The following is a 14,853-nucleotide window of genomic DNA, read 5'->3' as shown; positions in this document are numbered from 1 at the left end:
CCTTTTGTTGCCACCTGCAATTTCCTTTTGCGATTATAGAGTTTTCTGCTCATCTACAATTCTAAGTCCACTATCAATTTTATTTTAGTCAAGATGCACACAGTAAGCCTAGTGTCTTACAAGCTCAAAAAATCAACTGCATTCATATTTTTCATGCAAGATGTCAGTCTGTTTCACCAGAAGTATTGTCACTGTTCAGTAGTAATTACACATCAGACATTCAAAATATTTCTCAAATGCAGATTTACTTTCAAATGCTTGAGAAAAAAAAAACAGTAAAAAAATTAGGCATTTAAAAATAATGTAAAACTGTATACTATAAGAGCATTCACAGCAATACAAACTTCTAAAGCTACTTCAATAAGTAATACTTCAGAAGTATTGAAGTAAGTAATACTTCAGAAGAACTGAATTTTTGCAAAGCATACATGAAATTCAGCAGTGCTGAAAAATTATATATTAAAATGTACATCACTTTGTGCGAAATCCTGTATGTGACAGAAGTCAGCATGAATCATCTATGTACACACAATTACTTCTTCAGTATAGTACTGGTTTGGGCTGGAATAGAGTTAAACTTCTTCATAGTAACTTTATGGGGCTATGTTTTGGATTTGTGCTGAAAACAGTGCTGATAATACAGGGATATTTTAATTACTGCTGAGCAGTGCTTACACAGAGCCAAAGTCTTTTTGGCTTCTCATGCCACCCTACCAGTGAGTAGGCTGGGGGTGCACAAGAAGTTGGGAGGGGGCACAGCTGGGACAGCTGACCCCAGCTGACCAAAGGGCTATTCCACACCATATGACGTCATGCTCAGCAATAAAAAGCTGGGGGAAGAAGGAAGGGGGGATATGTTCGGAGTTATAGTGTCTTGTCTTCCCAAGTAACCGTTATGCATGATGGAGCCCTGCTTTCCTGGAGATGGCTGAACACCTGCCTGCCGATGGAAAGTAGCGAATGAATTCCTTGTTTTGCTTTACTTGTGCATGCAGTTTTTGCTTTACCTATTCAATTGCCTTTATCTCAACCTACAAGTTTTCACACTTCTACCTTTCCAATTCTCTCCCCCATCCCACTGGGGGAGAGTGAGCAAGCAACTGTGTGGGACTTAGCTGTCTACCGTGGTTAAACCACAACAAACAGGTAGACATAGGTCTAAATGGACTTTTGAAATGAGCTTATCTCAACTCTTTAGCTAGGAACAAGAAAGAAAAAGGAGGCCATAAGTATACAAAGGGTAATGCCATCACCAGCTGGAGGCTGGGTCACCTCGCTAGTCCATAGATAAGCATGTTCACCCTGTTAAGAACGCTGTCAGTCAAACGATGGCTTGCAAAATTTTGATGAAAGTAGTTTGCTCTTATGTTCTTAGTTTAAGCATTGTACCTAAAATAACATTCAGCTTTTGTAGAGTAAAATTCTCCAAATGCTCTAGACTGCGTATGTGCTCCATTCCTTATCTTGTGCTCCTCTAAGGGAGCCAGTAATGTTAAAGCAATATGCAGGACTTGGCAGGCCACAGGAGAGACTGAACTGCCAAGTCCTGTATAACAGCTGTGAAGCAAGAGATGAGTATCTTTGCACAGACACTGACAGAGTTGATTTATAGAACTAAAAAACAATCCTATGACCATTAATGGTCTTGGCTCCAGATGGACAATGAAATTAGAAATGAACGTAAGCGGTATTAAGATGCACATGGTCACTTGAATGAGCTACTAACTGGCAATAAGTGCTGCTTTGTGCCTTGCTGAACTGAGTATTAGCAGCTTGTACATATGCCTGTTTGACTTTTTTTTTAAGTTCCTGCTACCAAGGGGGCTTCTGTTCTGAATACAGGTCGACCACATATGACTCACTTATGGACTGGGCTGGTAGAAGCTTGTTGCTTTGAAACTTCAACAGATTATTTTTGTTCAGCTTTTCACTCTTAAGTGGTGCGTACAAAAAAAAATAAACCAAAACAAGATCTGCTTTTGCTGCAAGTTCCTGTTGACTGCTACCTACAGGACAATTGGTATCACAATAGACACTTAACAGTAATTTTTTAAATTACAAATACTGTCAAGAATTTTTAAAAACTCAACCTGTAAAACAACAGATGACTACTAATAAAAACAGCAATACTTTTTCATCCTCCAGAGCAAGGTCTTCAAAACCAAAGCATAAGATCAAGCATGAAAACAAAGAAACAAAATAGCTCCAACAGGAATAATATCAACTAACTGATAGCATCCTGTTTGCTTAACCCCTTTCTACCCCCAACTCATATCAGCGTTGCCTGCTGCTTGCTATTGCTTGAGCTCTCCACATCCCAAGAACTGAGTACAACTCTAGAACCTAGGAGTCTGCAGGTTGCAGTGCTGGGGCAGGCATTTCCTTGTGACCAAGCACTTCTCAGGGCCCTCCAAGTGGTCACCAGAAACTACCTCCTGCTCACAAGCCTGCACAGGCACGCAGACAGATCACAAGCACTGAGATTCGTTAATTTCCCTCTGGAAAGGATGCTCCCCACATTCTGGGTCTTAAACCCCTAAACCCTGCCATCTTACTCACATTTCCTGAGCCCATCTATTGCTGTTCTGCCTTTGCCTGCCCTCATTCCTCATCTTCAACACTTCTCTTTTGCATCTATGCAATAACATTTTTTTTCCCGTATCGCCTGCTTTCCTGTCTTCTGCTCTTCTGTAGCAATGTCAGTGTCCCCAGTACCTTTTAATAAATTAGCTTTTTTTCCACCCAGGAGAATTCTTTAAAATAATTCAATAGCTCAAAATGAACAACTGCCTGATCAGGGAACAGCAGGGGAGTTTTTCTATTTTTTTTATTTTTTGTTTCTTTTTCCTCCCCAACTAGCCTGGGTTTCCCAATTATTTTCATCTGGGGCAACCTATTTGCACACCTCTAAAAAACAGCAAATATGACAAGCAGCACTGCTAAGGGCAAAGATCTCTTTTCCTCGAGTTTAGGTCCTGAGTAGCTGATCAGGTACTTAAGGACTGACTTGTCACAGAATATCTTGTGGGAAAAAAAATAGAGAACAGCCTGCTCTGGTTACATGTACCTCTGTAAAGTGCACCATATGACTCCTGAAAATACTCTGGAGTCTCCCTCTTCCTTTCTGCAAAAGCATCAAGGGAGTTGGTTCACTGCAGTAGATTCAATGCTCTGCATAGCAGACTGACTAATGGACCTCAACTGCACAGTGAAGCTTCACATAGTATCTGTTTTAGCACTGTCACTGCAAACGATAGGGCTGGGAAGTTTGCTATTGCCAAAGCTAAGTCTTAACATTTAGAATATTCCCTCTCTGATATTCACTCAAATACATTCAGGCTTCTCCACACAACAAGGTGCACTGAACCTGGTCCCAGCAGGGGCTAGAATGCATGATGGTGCTGGGAGGACGGCTTTGGCTGGGACGGTACAAACCCTCTGTGATCTGAGACTCATCCTGTGTTGCAGTGTAACCAAGCAGAGAAGTAAACTGCTGCTGAAGTTAAGCAGTGGGTTCACAGAGCAAAAAGCAGCCTTCTTCCCAGAAAACGATTCTAGAGGCTTTCAGTGCAGATGGCAGTATATGTAAAGGCAATGACGGGAACCTCACACCTGGCAGTTTAGACATGCCATCTGGATTCCCAAAACTGCTGGGTGGAGAGTAAAACACCTCCTCTCAAAAAAGCAGGGAGTGTAGAAGGTGAGAAGGTGGAGGAACAGGGCTCCCAGTGCGATGGCCAGGTCAAAGCTGCAATATTTAAGCAAGTTTAGTCATCTGACTCCTCCTCTGTAAGACAGGTGTCTGGGCCAGGCACCCTGCAGCATTCATTTCTTGAAGGCATGAAAGAGAAAGCTCATCATTCTAGTAAAATTGGACAGCCCTATCTGAGAGTCATGAACCATGCGAAGATGGGAGAGTCAAAATCTGATTGCTAGGCTCCCAAATGCTGGCAGCCTGTCACAGCAGTAGAAGTGGTGGGTGTACTGATAATGGTACATAATTAGTCGCTACCAAATACAAGCCAGTTCAGTGAAACTTCATATGGCAACCCCTGCCCTAAAAGGTCTGAAGATACTCAAAGGTTGTTGAAAATTATATGGATCTCTTTCAACTTCACTGGTGAATCAGTTTATACAAAAAGTATTTCTGCCCACCACTTGAGTGGGATGACTTGAAAGCGCCTGCAAAGCCTTATCACTACCAAATTTTGCAATGCTTCAGCTGCAGTGCATAACAGATCAGATACATTGCTGATGGGAAAGGTGGCTGCCAAATTAAAAGTACAAGGTCTAAAATTAAAGCATTATGAATTACAGTATCCAGTACACCAACTGCAGTAATCCTCCACCTCAAAACAACTTGTCTGTGCCCAGCAGAATGAATGTAGCCAAGTTCATACCTGTTGTCTCTTCCATCCCCCCTTAAACCATCCTCTACACTCACTGCAGAAACCTAGTTCTCAGCTGTATTTCACAGAAAATTGTCACTGGTCCTAAAATGATGGTGCTATAGACAAACCCCAGCTACACCACTGTTGTCAGACAGGATATAGCAAGGCTGGGTTCTGCCTGCTAGGTTCTGCATGCTTTTCCCTCAGCAGGAAACTAATTTAATTTCTCTCATCAGCTACAGATTTTGTCACAAGTCTTGTAAGAAATGTTTCAATAAAATTTGAAAGTCCTATTGATAAATGTTCCATATTCAAAATTCAAACACCTAGAAGTATTTAAAAGATACATATATCCTACCTGCTGCTTCTACTTTAGAGGCATCACCAGCTACAAAAACATGTTTGCCATAGCTCTCATGCTAGCATTCCCCCCGCTACATTACTCATACATGAGTTCTTAGACAACTATGATTCTGTTGTGTTAGTAATAATATTAATTTCAGCTTAGTAAAACTTCAGGCACATACTGCATATTGTAAAAATTATCTTTTTATATCCAGATAACATACATTTTCTCATTTTCTACCATGGGCATGATTCCTAACTCCCAAGCACTGCTCCCTCCTTCCTGAAAGTTTGCTTTCAAGGTTTTCCTCTTTATTTTGTATGATATCTAGAGACTGCCATGACACCCTCATAAACATGTTTTGCAAAAAGCAAACATACAGCATTACGAAAAGATACACAGCATATTACAGATGTTAATTTACCTTCTGCAAGCAAACCTTCCCGTATGCAAATTTGGGTGTTGTTGGAGGGATGAGACCTTCTGGTAACTGCTTATACTAGAGAGGGAAGGAAGAAAAAGACACACAAAACTTAAATACAAACATGCTTTAACTGAATTCTCACTTTCCACTTTACAGCTTAAAAAAGTAGAACTTTGGCTAAAAGTAGATGATCTCACTGTGCTAAAGGATTACAGTTGCATCTAGTCTAAGATGGAGTTTAAAAAAAAAACAAAAACAAAAATCAAAAAAGCACATCTGACTTGATCACCTATGCTAAACAATTTTTGATAACTATTCAACTCGAGGTAATCGTAAAAAGCATAACAAACAAACGAGCTTCCAAAGAATCACAGTGCCCTTGGAGCCCTCCTGTGGCTAGAGCTTGCATTACTGTCTTCTACAACCCTCCTGCAGTCGCCTCCTCAGTCCATGGGAGCTTGAGACCTTTCTAAGTCTGTAAGGCAGTATTTCCACCTGAACTTCCTTAGTAGCACTTCCATATGGGAATTATTAGCCTCTTGTGCCTTTCCTTTCAGTGTTACTATACTCCACCACCACCTGCTAATCCATTACTGCCTGGGCTGATTTCTTTGAGAAGCAGGCCTTGAGACCACAGCCTCCTCCACAGCTCCAGGAACCCTTGAGGTCCCATTGTTAGCTTCCCTTCTGGTCTAGACAACTGCCCACTCAATCATAGGGAAACATGACAAGGAAACACGCTGACTGCCAGGCTATTTCTATTTACTTCTTGCCCTATCTCTCTAGGAAGAACCACCTGAGATCAGCAGAGAGAAGGGGTGAAGGATGTCCACCACTTTCTTGGACACCTTTGAGGAGTGGCAAGTCTAGACAGCTGCTTTCTGCCCCATACCCTAGCCTCCTCCTTTCTGAGCCTACAACCTTCTTTTCTCCTTGCCATCATCCCCTTCTCCCTTTCCTGCCATTACTTGTCTCCTGTAATGTTCACTCTTCCCACCTGTTCTTTCATTTACTGAACGTGGCCCTGTCTGCATGTTATAGAGAAAAAAACTTCTGCAGACAAGGTACTCATCTGATCAAGCAATCTAAGCCTACATTTTAATACACATGCATAAATGGCCGCCCTTGTGAAGGCTACCTTAATCTGCACATTCAGTGACTTCTGAGTGCTTACTTTGGCAGCTCCTAGTTCTTTTCTTAATTAAATCTGGTGGGGGGCTGGAAGGGCACTTCTCTTAAGAGATTCTACTTTGATATCAGCTTGAAAGTTTCAGCACAAGGCATACTTTGCTGGGCTTACACATGGTATATCCACCATAAAACTCATGCTCAAAAGCTCGCCTTTGCACCAAGGCAATGGATTTTTTTGTGTAGTTGGCCTATTTTTTTTTTTTAAACAGACCACAGCAGTATAATTCCTAACGCCCTCCTGTCAAATCTCAACTATGAACTGATGAAAACCTGATTCGTATTTCCGGTAACAAGTTCATTTCTTTCCCTCTGTATTTGAAAATAATCAAGATATTCAGGCTTAAAGAAAAGAAAAACTATATTCACCCAAGAGAAGTAGTCAAAAGTAGGAAATTTCAGCCTAAAGAGTAAAAATTAGAGAATGCTGTCAGCAATTGAAAGAAGCTGTAGACTGAAACCCTTCTTTGTTACATTTATTAACTGAAGGAAACAGCAAAGGAAAATTATAACATGTTAGCCTTGTAGCACAGCTAATATGTTGAACTCAGTCCTTAGTTACAGGCAACTTAATTTTCTTTCATCAGCTCCACCTCAAACTGCAACTGAATAGATAGACTGTTACAGGTTCAGAACCCACAGCAGAGACAGGAAAACTTCACTGAGATCCCATGGATATGGAAGGCAAGAGATAAACCACACCAAAAGAAAGCTGTGCCACGACCCAACACACCTTAGGTTATACTGAACACTTCAGATCTTATCAAAGCCATCTCAGTGCACTAGAACACTACTTACATTTCAGATAGGGATCTTGCCTTGAAGAAAACAACTCAAAAACAGAAAGTCTGGGAATTTTTCTGGTGAGAAAAGCTGTATCAAGACAGGAGGTTTCCCTTGAAAGGCTACCAAAATTATCGCATCAATGAAAAGCTTAGAGATAATGGAGAAATTGAAGAAAATCATCCACAGCAGGCCTTCTACAGGTATGGAGATAAAGGCGTGCTCAGCCCTAGAGAAAGTGTAATACAGTTTTGGGAGATCTACTCCCATCAAAAAATGTCTTCTAGTGAATAGGGATGTTGCTGGCATGCAACAGGACAGCGAGCACAAGCCTGAGCCTTGGGATTCCCATGGAATCTGTGTTTTAAGCCTTATCTGAACAGCTTCCAATGCAAGGCTATTCAAAATCCAGATACAGGTTCCATGTTTCACTTCAGTCTCCCGTTTGTAGAGATACTGTGCATTTTTACAGCAAAGGCAAAGCTGGTCCCACCCACTAGCTACAGTTTGTGGCATCACAAAAACAAGATGTGTTCATTTGTGTAAGCATGCTCTTTCTCACAGAGGCCCAAAACCACAACACGAAGCTTGGGATACAGGCAGCCAAAGCACTACGCTGCAGTGCCTATCAGGCTGACATCGAGTGATGAGCCTGAGCTGACTGAATGGCTGATCGATGCTGCTGATGGGAAAAGCTCTGTTCACTCCTCCTCCGTCTCTACTCCCAGCCAAACCCCTCCTGCCTCCCTCTCCTACCCTTGTGCCAGCAGTGGCTCTCATCTGACTGAGCCAGCCCATTCAGCTTACTGACCTTGAGCTGAAAGAAAACAAATGCAGCAAAAAAGAAGAGCTGAATCATTTTGGTGTCAGACCTGCACCTGTATCCCCAACTCTGAAAGGAAGGAGGGAGCCATCGGGACAGAAAGGATAGCCAGAGAGGTGCAAGATCTTTCCCCTTTTCTAACAACAAGGTTGGCCTAATCACCTTGTTCTACTTCACTTCCCTCACCTGCAGAAAATAGTAAATTCAGAAGTAACTTATGCCAACACAAGAGCGAGAGAGTTTGCAGTACACCAGGGGTGTTTCAAAGAACCATTCTAAATATGTCCTAGGGACACTCACCATACCAATGACTTCCCTCAAGGCAAAATATTTTTCTGTCAGATCCCCTGCTTCACTCAGTGGAGCATCATAGTCATAACTAGTGGGCTGTGGCATATAGGGCATATTAGCACCTAAAGAGGAGGGGGAAAAAGCAATAGAAACAGTGAAAGAGTTGTTTTTTTTCCAAAGGTATTAACTTTCAGAATTCTTTCCAATCACAGCCAGACTCTGCTACATTTTTAGATTCAATGTAGGCCTTGGTATTTGGGATTTGGCATAGAGAAACTACTCCTGATGGAGGACAATGTCCCTCTGAGCTCACACTGCTCTGTTATACAGTCTTCAGAAATATTCTGACGACAAACAAATTTATCCATGTTTCAACTGTTTCACAGGACTGAGTGAAGCAGAAGTAGCCATTGCAAAGATAAATACCATGTGGCTTTAGTACAACATGCTGCCAATAGACAGAGAACAGCTAGTGCAGTCATCTTTTGCCATGTGAAAGCAGGCATGGCTTATTCTTTCACAGAATACATTACTACCTAATTCATAAACAGCTCCCCTACGTCATTAGTATCATTTAAATAATTTCTTACCGTTCCAATAGGCAAAGTTAGTCCCACCTATAAACATGTACCTAAAAAGGAAAAAAAGCCATCCACTTAAATCAGGTTTTGCTGAATTGGGAAAAAAAAATCCCCCCCAAATTAACCTCTACTGAACACACACTTACAGGTTAACGTTAGCACCACGTGCCAGGATTTCATTAAGTGTTTTAGCTATAGTTTGTGTGGGCACAACAGAATGACGGTGCCCCCAGTGATCCAACCATCCAGTATAAAACTCAGAATTAACCTGAAAGGGAGGAAGGGCAAAAGAGGAAGGGAAAACATGAAGAGGGAACAAGAACAGAATGCAATGTGATTTAAGGCTACTAACTGTAAAAAGGAAGGAAAAAAGGCACCTTGACTCATTTGAACCATTTTTAAACTACTATAAATACAGCAAAGTATTTACTTAGTATACTAAGTCACTCCTTTTCAGCAAATTACTGGTCAAAGAAACTAAAGGATTGCTTCAATAATTTTATAGGAACACTTTGAAAATAATTGCTTAAGTAGCAAAGAGCATGGATTTCCTTGGAACCTGTCAACATGAACGTGTTTCAGATGCCTGGCATTCAAATAAATGATGGAACCAATACAATCTCTGCAGAATAGCATACGTAGACTAGATGTAATGAAAAATAAACCGTTCAAATACTCAAATTGCATTCTAAACAATTTCACAGCACAGAGATAATCTTGTGCCCTCAACAGGCCTTCTCCCTTTGTCAAAATGGCTTCCTGTGATCTCACATCCCATTATAGCTTGTGTAAAACCTCTGGGGTAGCTGAAAACAGGAAGCAACTTCTAACCTGCCCTTTTAATTTTGCTTTTAACTTCCACCCACACATGTACCTCACTAACTCATCTAATCATACTTACTGTTTCCGCTGCTTTGTAAACATTTGTCTTAGCAAGGAAAAATACTGAAAGAAAATCAATACCTTTTGAGACTAAAAAGGTATTTGCAGAACAGCAGTTAATGTGGATTTGACAAACACACAGAGAAGATCCTCTGTTGAGTTTTTCTGACTGACTTGGAAATTATGTCTTTGTAAACATGTCCCTAAAACTGTCCAACATACTGTTGTCAATTCCTCTCTTATTAACCACTGCAAGATTAGGAATGATATAAGAAATTTAAATGAAGAGACATACCAAAGGGCCCATAGGTTCACTGCTCCTTTGAGCTAAGAATGCTGCTGTGACATTGCCACCTACAAGCAGACAGAAATAAAATTGAGTTGCTACATCCATGACTTTAAGTCCTTCATTTTACTGAAATAGGTGTCTTATCTCCCTTCCAACACCTAGGAAAAATCCAAACAAGAAAGTTACTTCAAAAAACACAGAAATCAATACCCTTGATTCCAGTGTTTAAGTTCCAGAGTTTATTTGAAATATATACATACATGTATACATGCATGCATGTATGTCTGTGTTTTGACATACATCTTCTGAAAACCCAGCTGTTCTCAGGAATGACGTCCTGGCACCAGAAAGTCTGAGATGTGTCAGAATAGCTACCTAGTCATTGGGAAGTATAGGCCTGAGGTTGTGGTACCAAGACTATGCGGAAGAACAGAAGCCAGGCAGTCTCTAAAGAGGAGTTTCACTTCTGATCACTCCTAGTGGCTCAAGCCATAGGGACTGGAAATAACTACTTCCATGAGTAGCTCACCATCTCATGAAGGAGTTCACTATTTCAATCTACTTGTAAGAAAACAGATTCATTCCTGCTAAGCACACATATTTGACTGTAGAAAGAATAATGTACAAAAGAGGCCACGTGTAAAAAAATACAGAAAGATTTATCTTGGAGATTGTTTCGTGTGCCTTAAGCCTATTTTGCCAATTCCGTGCAGTATATGAACCTTTATATCATTAACTCTCCTCTTCTATCAAAAGGGCACTTTCTGAACACACTATGGTTGCTTAGCCATTCTTCAGGCCCAGATCACAGCAAACTGTGGCAGTGTGCACATTTCTAATGATGATGTTCAGCAGTAATTTTTTGTCCAGTAACCACTGGTTTAGAAAGAAATTAACTATGTGGGCTGGATCCTCAGACAGACAGAATACATTAAAAAAACACCAAACCAAAACAATAACAACAAAAAAAACCAGCATCAAAAAATATATTTAAAAAAACCCCAATGGAATCAATGCCAACTATTACTGCTAATTTTTAGGAGGTATGCACTATGAGCAGTGTAAATCGTTTATTCATGATTTCATGATGCGAGGAAGTGATTATGACTCTCTAACTTTGTACCTGTGGGTGATTCTTGTACGTTTAAGAGTACATCAAATACATATAAATGCCAGGGAGTTGAACTCGATGATCCTTATGGGTCCCTTCCAATTTGAGATATTCTATGATTCTATTACCCCATTTAAACAAAGCCATCAGGTTTGTCAAGCAGTCAAGTCAGCTTGTCCTGCCACAAACACACACAACAGATTTTTTTGGTAACAAACCGCAGTCTCCAACCTGGGGCAAAGTCCACTGTTGCATAAAGACCCTGAAGAGCTCCACATCTCAAGTGAAATGGGCTTGCACCATCAGTTGTGAACAGTACCACCTCATCCCCAAGATGCTGGCGAAAGAGCTTCAGAAGGGAACGCAGATAGTCATAGTCGCAAGCGAAGTAGCTTCCATACTCATTCTCTACCTGCACAGTAAAAGCAAGTCAGTAAAGCAGTAGCCCACTTCAGTCTGCACCTGATACCAAAAATGGAAAGCCCAAATCCAACCATCCTCTTCCTTTGACAGCAATGCTGAAAATGTCATTTTAACTCCAGACCTGAGGAGTAAGAAAAGACAACACTTCTAGGCACTCATTCCTCTCACCTGTATCTTACAGTAGAGCAATCATTGTGTGGAGATAAGTAATTTTCCTACAAAATCACCCTCCACATAGAAGTCTCTACCCTAGCTACTTAGCAACAGTGATCAAAACACAGTCTCTATTAAAAATGGAGAGCTATGACCCCCCTCCCAAGCAGAACAATAAAACCATAGAACGGGTTGTGACGTGATAAAAACTGCAGCAAAATTTGACTTTCAGAACAGAGACACCTACAAGGGGCTCACATGAACAGCAAAGCCCTGCAACTGACTCAAAATACTGAGGGGAGAAGGACAATCCTGCTACTACTGAGAGGTACACATCTTGCCCTTTTCCTAAGGTGATGGACTTTCAAGGTCCAGATCCAATGCCACACACACCTGAAGGTTATTTCTGAAAATCCTGTTATAAGCATCTTTCTGCCAAGGAATAATTTTACCCAGTGCTTTTGCTCAATAGACATAATACATTGTTCAAGAACAATGATTTTGGGCATATTAGAAGAAGGGTCTCCTATCCCATCCTGTGCCAACCAGGAAGTTTTAAAAAAAATTAAAACAAAGCTTTTGTTATGGTCAAATACTAGGAATATGGAACAATCATGACTGTACACCTAGAAGGAGTTTAAGAGAGAAGCTACTCACCATGAACATACAACATTGTGTCCTGAAACACTTACAGTTAGGTGCTAAGAACTAAAAAGCCTAAATTTTGAGGCTGCTTTTGTCGCAAGTTTTAGACTTACTCTATACTGCTTTTGCTTCTATCTGCAGGTATCTTTGTTCCCCTTTTTCCTGTCAGAGAGTTTCACGCAATTGTAATGTATTGTGGCTTTATGTGAGAACTGGCATGAAACTCAAATCTAAAAAGCTCCACAAGTTTCCTCTATTGCTTTCTATAGTTGTGAGAAACAACTTTGATAGAGCAGACGAGTACTCTGAATTCTGGAAACAGTGCATTTGGTTCTTTAGGATAAGGGATTTCATCAGAATCTTTCAGCTACCTGAAACTGTTAAGGAACATCTGTAACATTACCACCCAACACCCATGGAGTGCCTGCAAGAGCATCCACGCTGCTTGGGTTCATTTGACTTTCAGGAAGTTACCTGCACCATGATGATTGGACCTCCATTTTGATAGAGGTGAGGCCTCATCTTTGGCAAAAGGACACCCATCCATTTCTCTACTGCTGCCAGGTAATCTGTGATACACAAAGTATAGATGTTTCACAACTTTTCTGCTTTTTTTCTAGTTTTTGTTTTAAATTATATATGGGTAGTTTTTACCTAGTGTTCCAAATATGTAAAGTATAACAGAACAGCATTTAATGAACTAATGTGCTATTATACTTGTTCATAAATGTCAGCTTCCAGTACAGTTTACTAAAAAATAAAAACACTTAAAATACTGATGAACTTTGAAAATCACCAGAGAGACTTCAATATGTCTCACACAAGTCATCCTAATACATTTCAACATGAAACCAAGTTCAAATGTTGCTGTGTGTACCATTTATCTAAATAATTTATCCCACAATGAACGAACTGAAATCGGATATAATATATACCCTTTGTCCCCTAATAGGCACTCCAACAACCACATTAATCTCCTGCCTCATCTCATTGCTCCATGTCTGGCCCATGACCAGGTAGCATATAAGAATGTTGTAACTAGTTCTGAAATTACATGCACACTGACCAGCCAGGAAGGACCCCCACAATGAGTGGCCAGTTGGCTGCTGCAAAACCGAAAAACTCAAAGCTGAGAGATATCTGTCTTTTCCTCAATGGTGACAATGATTTCTCTCTTGGCACCAATTTTCATGAAACCTGTCAGTACCTTGGAAACTTTCTATCCTACTTTGTTCGTTCTACATAGTTATTGAATGCACACTTCTAATTAGAAGTACTGAAGATTTTACTCACAAGACAACTTAAGCTGAAATATGAATTATCTAGTAATGGCCTCAAACAGCAGGTCGCCTTGCTGCTAAAGTGTATTTTTGCTAGTCTTTTTTGATGCCTCTACCTGAATCAGAAGACCTGAGAACAATAGATTTCTTCTCCAACAGCCATGCAGGAAGACCTCCCTGGGAAAAGAAAGGGAATCACTTCAGTCACCATTTTTAGGAAATGTAAGAAGAATTTAGCCTTTTATACTTTTTTATACTTTTATACATATATTGAGACCTGAAGATTGATTTTCTACAAGTAAGTAATAATTCCCAATGAAAAAACAAATACAAAGTAAGTTTGTGTTGTAAGAAGTCACTTAGGACGCATGGATTTTAATACGCTAAACCAAGAGTCTTGACCAAGGATACAAGAAGTTCGTTCGTCTACTTTAAGACTGAAATACTTGCATTAGATTTACTCTAGAAATGAGATAACTGTTACAAAAGGCTGTACCATGTCCCATTCTGCACAGATGTAAGGTCCAGCTCTCAGGATAACCAGCAAACCAGTGTCGTTAGCAAGCTGCAGGAAATACTCTAGATCTTTGTCACCAGAAAAATCATACACGCCCAGCTGGGTTTCGTGGTAGTTCCAGGGCACATACCTATGAAGAGAGAAGATCAACTTCCATTAGGAAACTGAGACTAAATCAGAACTCCAAATAACAAATGTTTGCACTACACACCCCAGAGATCAGTAAAATACAAGAATAACTCTAGGGCCTTTCTTCTGTGAGGTACTTCATATGGCAAAAGGTATTAAAATTAATACTGAAATAAGGCTTAGTACTTTGCAGCATGTCTGCAGGAGTCCACATCAATGCAAGAACAGACTTCGGTATTGCCATTTTGAAACCATGATGTCTCTTCCAAAATTTAAGTAGTTACCAGTTTTGATGTTAGCAAGTCAGCTGCCAGTTGTATAGTGATGGGAGGTTTGTGAAGAGATGAATACTGGAAATCACGCACAAAGGAGATGGTCAAGAACAAGCTCGCCCAAAACAGTGCATGACCCTTTGTGAATGGATCACCCAGCTGGCACAGGAAACACCAACTAGGCTGACAGGTCCATGCTGCTGCCACAACAAGGAACTTAAAAATGTCTAAGCCTCAAATGATATTGCATCTAGGTCCTGAAAGCTTTCCTGAAAGCAACGCAGATTCTGGAAAACCAGCATGGGAAGAACGGTCAAGTTAGAGG

General features: G+C 40.6%; 1 protein-coding gene across 1 annotated transcript in view; it reads right to left on the bottom strand.

Moving 5' to 3' along the window:
* Positions 1–14,853, bottom strand: part of GLB1 (galactosidase beta 1) — a 48,876-nt gene that overhangs the window by 14,892 nt on the left and 19,131 nt on the right. Inside the window, exons 3-11 of the mRNA XM_087768732.1 lie at positions 14,107–14,257; positions 13,727–13,787; positions 12,805–12,899; positions 11,341–11,521; positions 10,005–10,063; positions 8,974–9,095; positions 8,837–8,877; positions 8,256–8,368; positions 5,162–5,236 (exon numbers count right to left, since the gene is read on the bottom strand). Coding sequence (XP_087624858.1) covers positions 5,162–5,236; positions 8,256–8,368; positions 8,837–8,877; positions 8,974–9,095; positions 10,005–10,063; positions 11,341–11,521; positions 12,805–12,899; positions 13,727–13,787; positions 14,107–14,257 — 898 coding nt within the window. The remainder of the gene's footprint in view (positions 1–5,161; positions 5,237–8,255; positions 8,369–8,836; positions 8,878–8,973; positions 9,096–10,004; positions 10,064–11,340; positions 11,522–12,804; positions 12,900–13,726; positions 13,788–14,106; positions 14,258–14,853) is intronic.

The sequence above is a fragment of the Nipponia nippon genome, unplaced genomic scaffold (assembly GCF_047370975.1).
Source record: "Nipponia nippon isolate SJK-2023a ecotype South Korea unplaced genomic scaffold, ASM4737097v1 scaffold_1, whole genome shotgun sequence".
Lineage (NCBI taxonomy): Eukaryota > Metazoa > Chordata > Aves > Pelecaniformes > Threskiornithidae > Nipponia > Nipponia nippon.
This window is presented reverse-complemented; position numbering and strand designations above follow the sequence as displayed.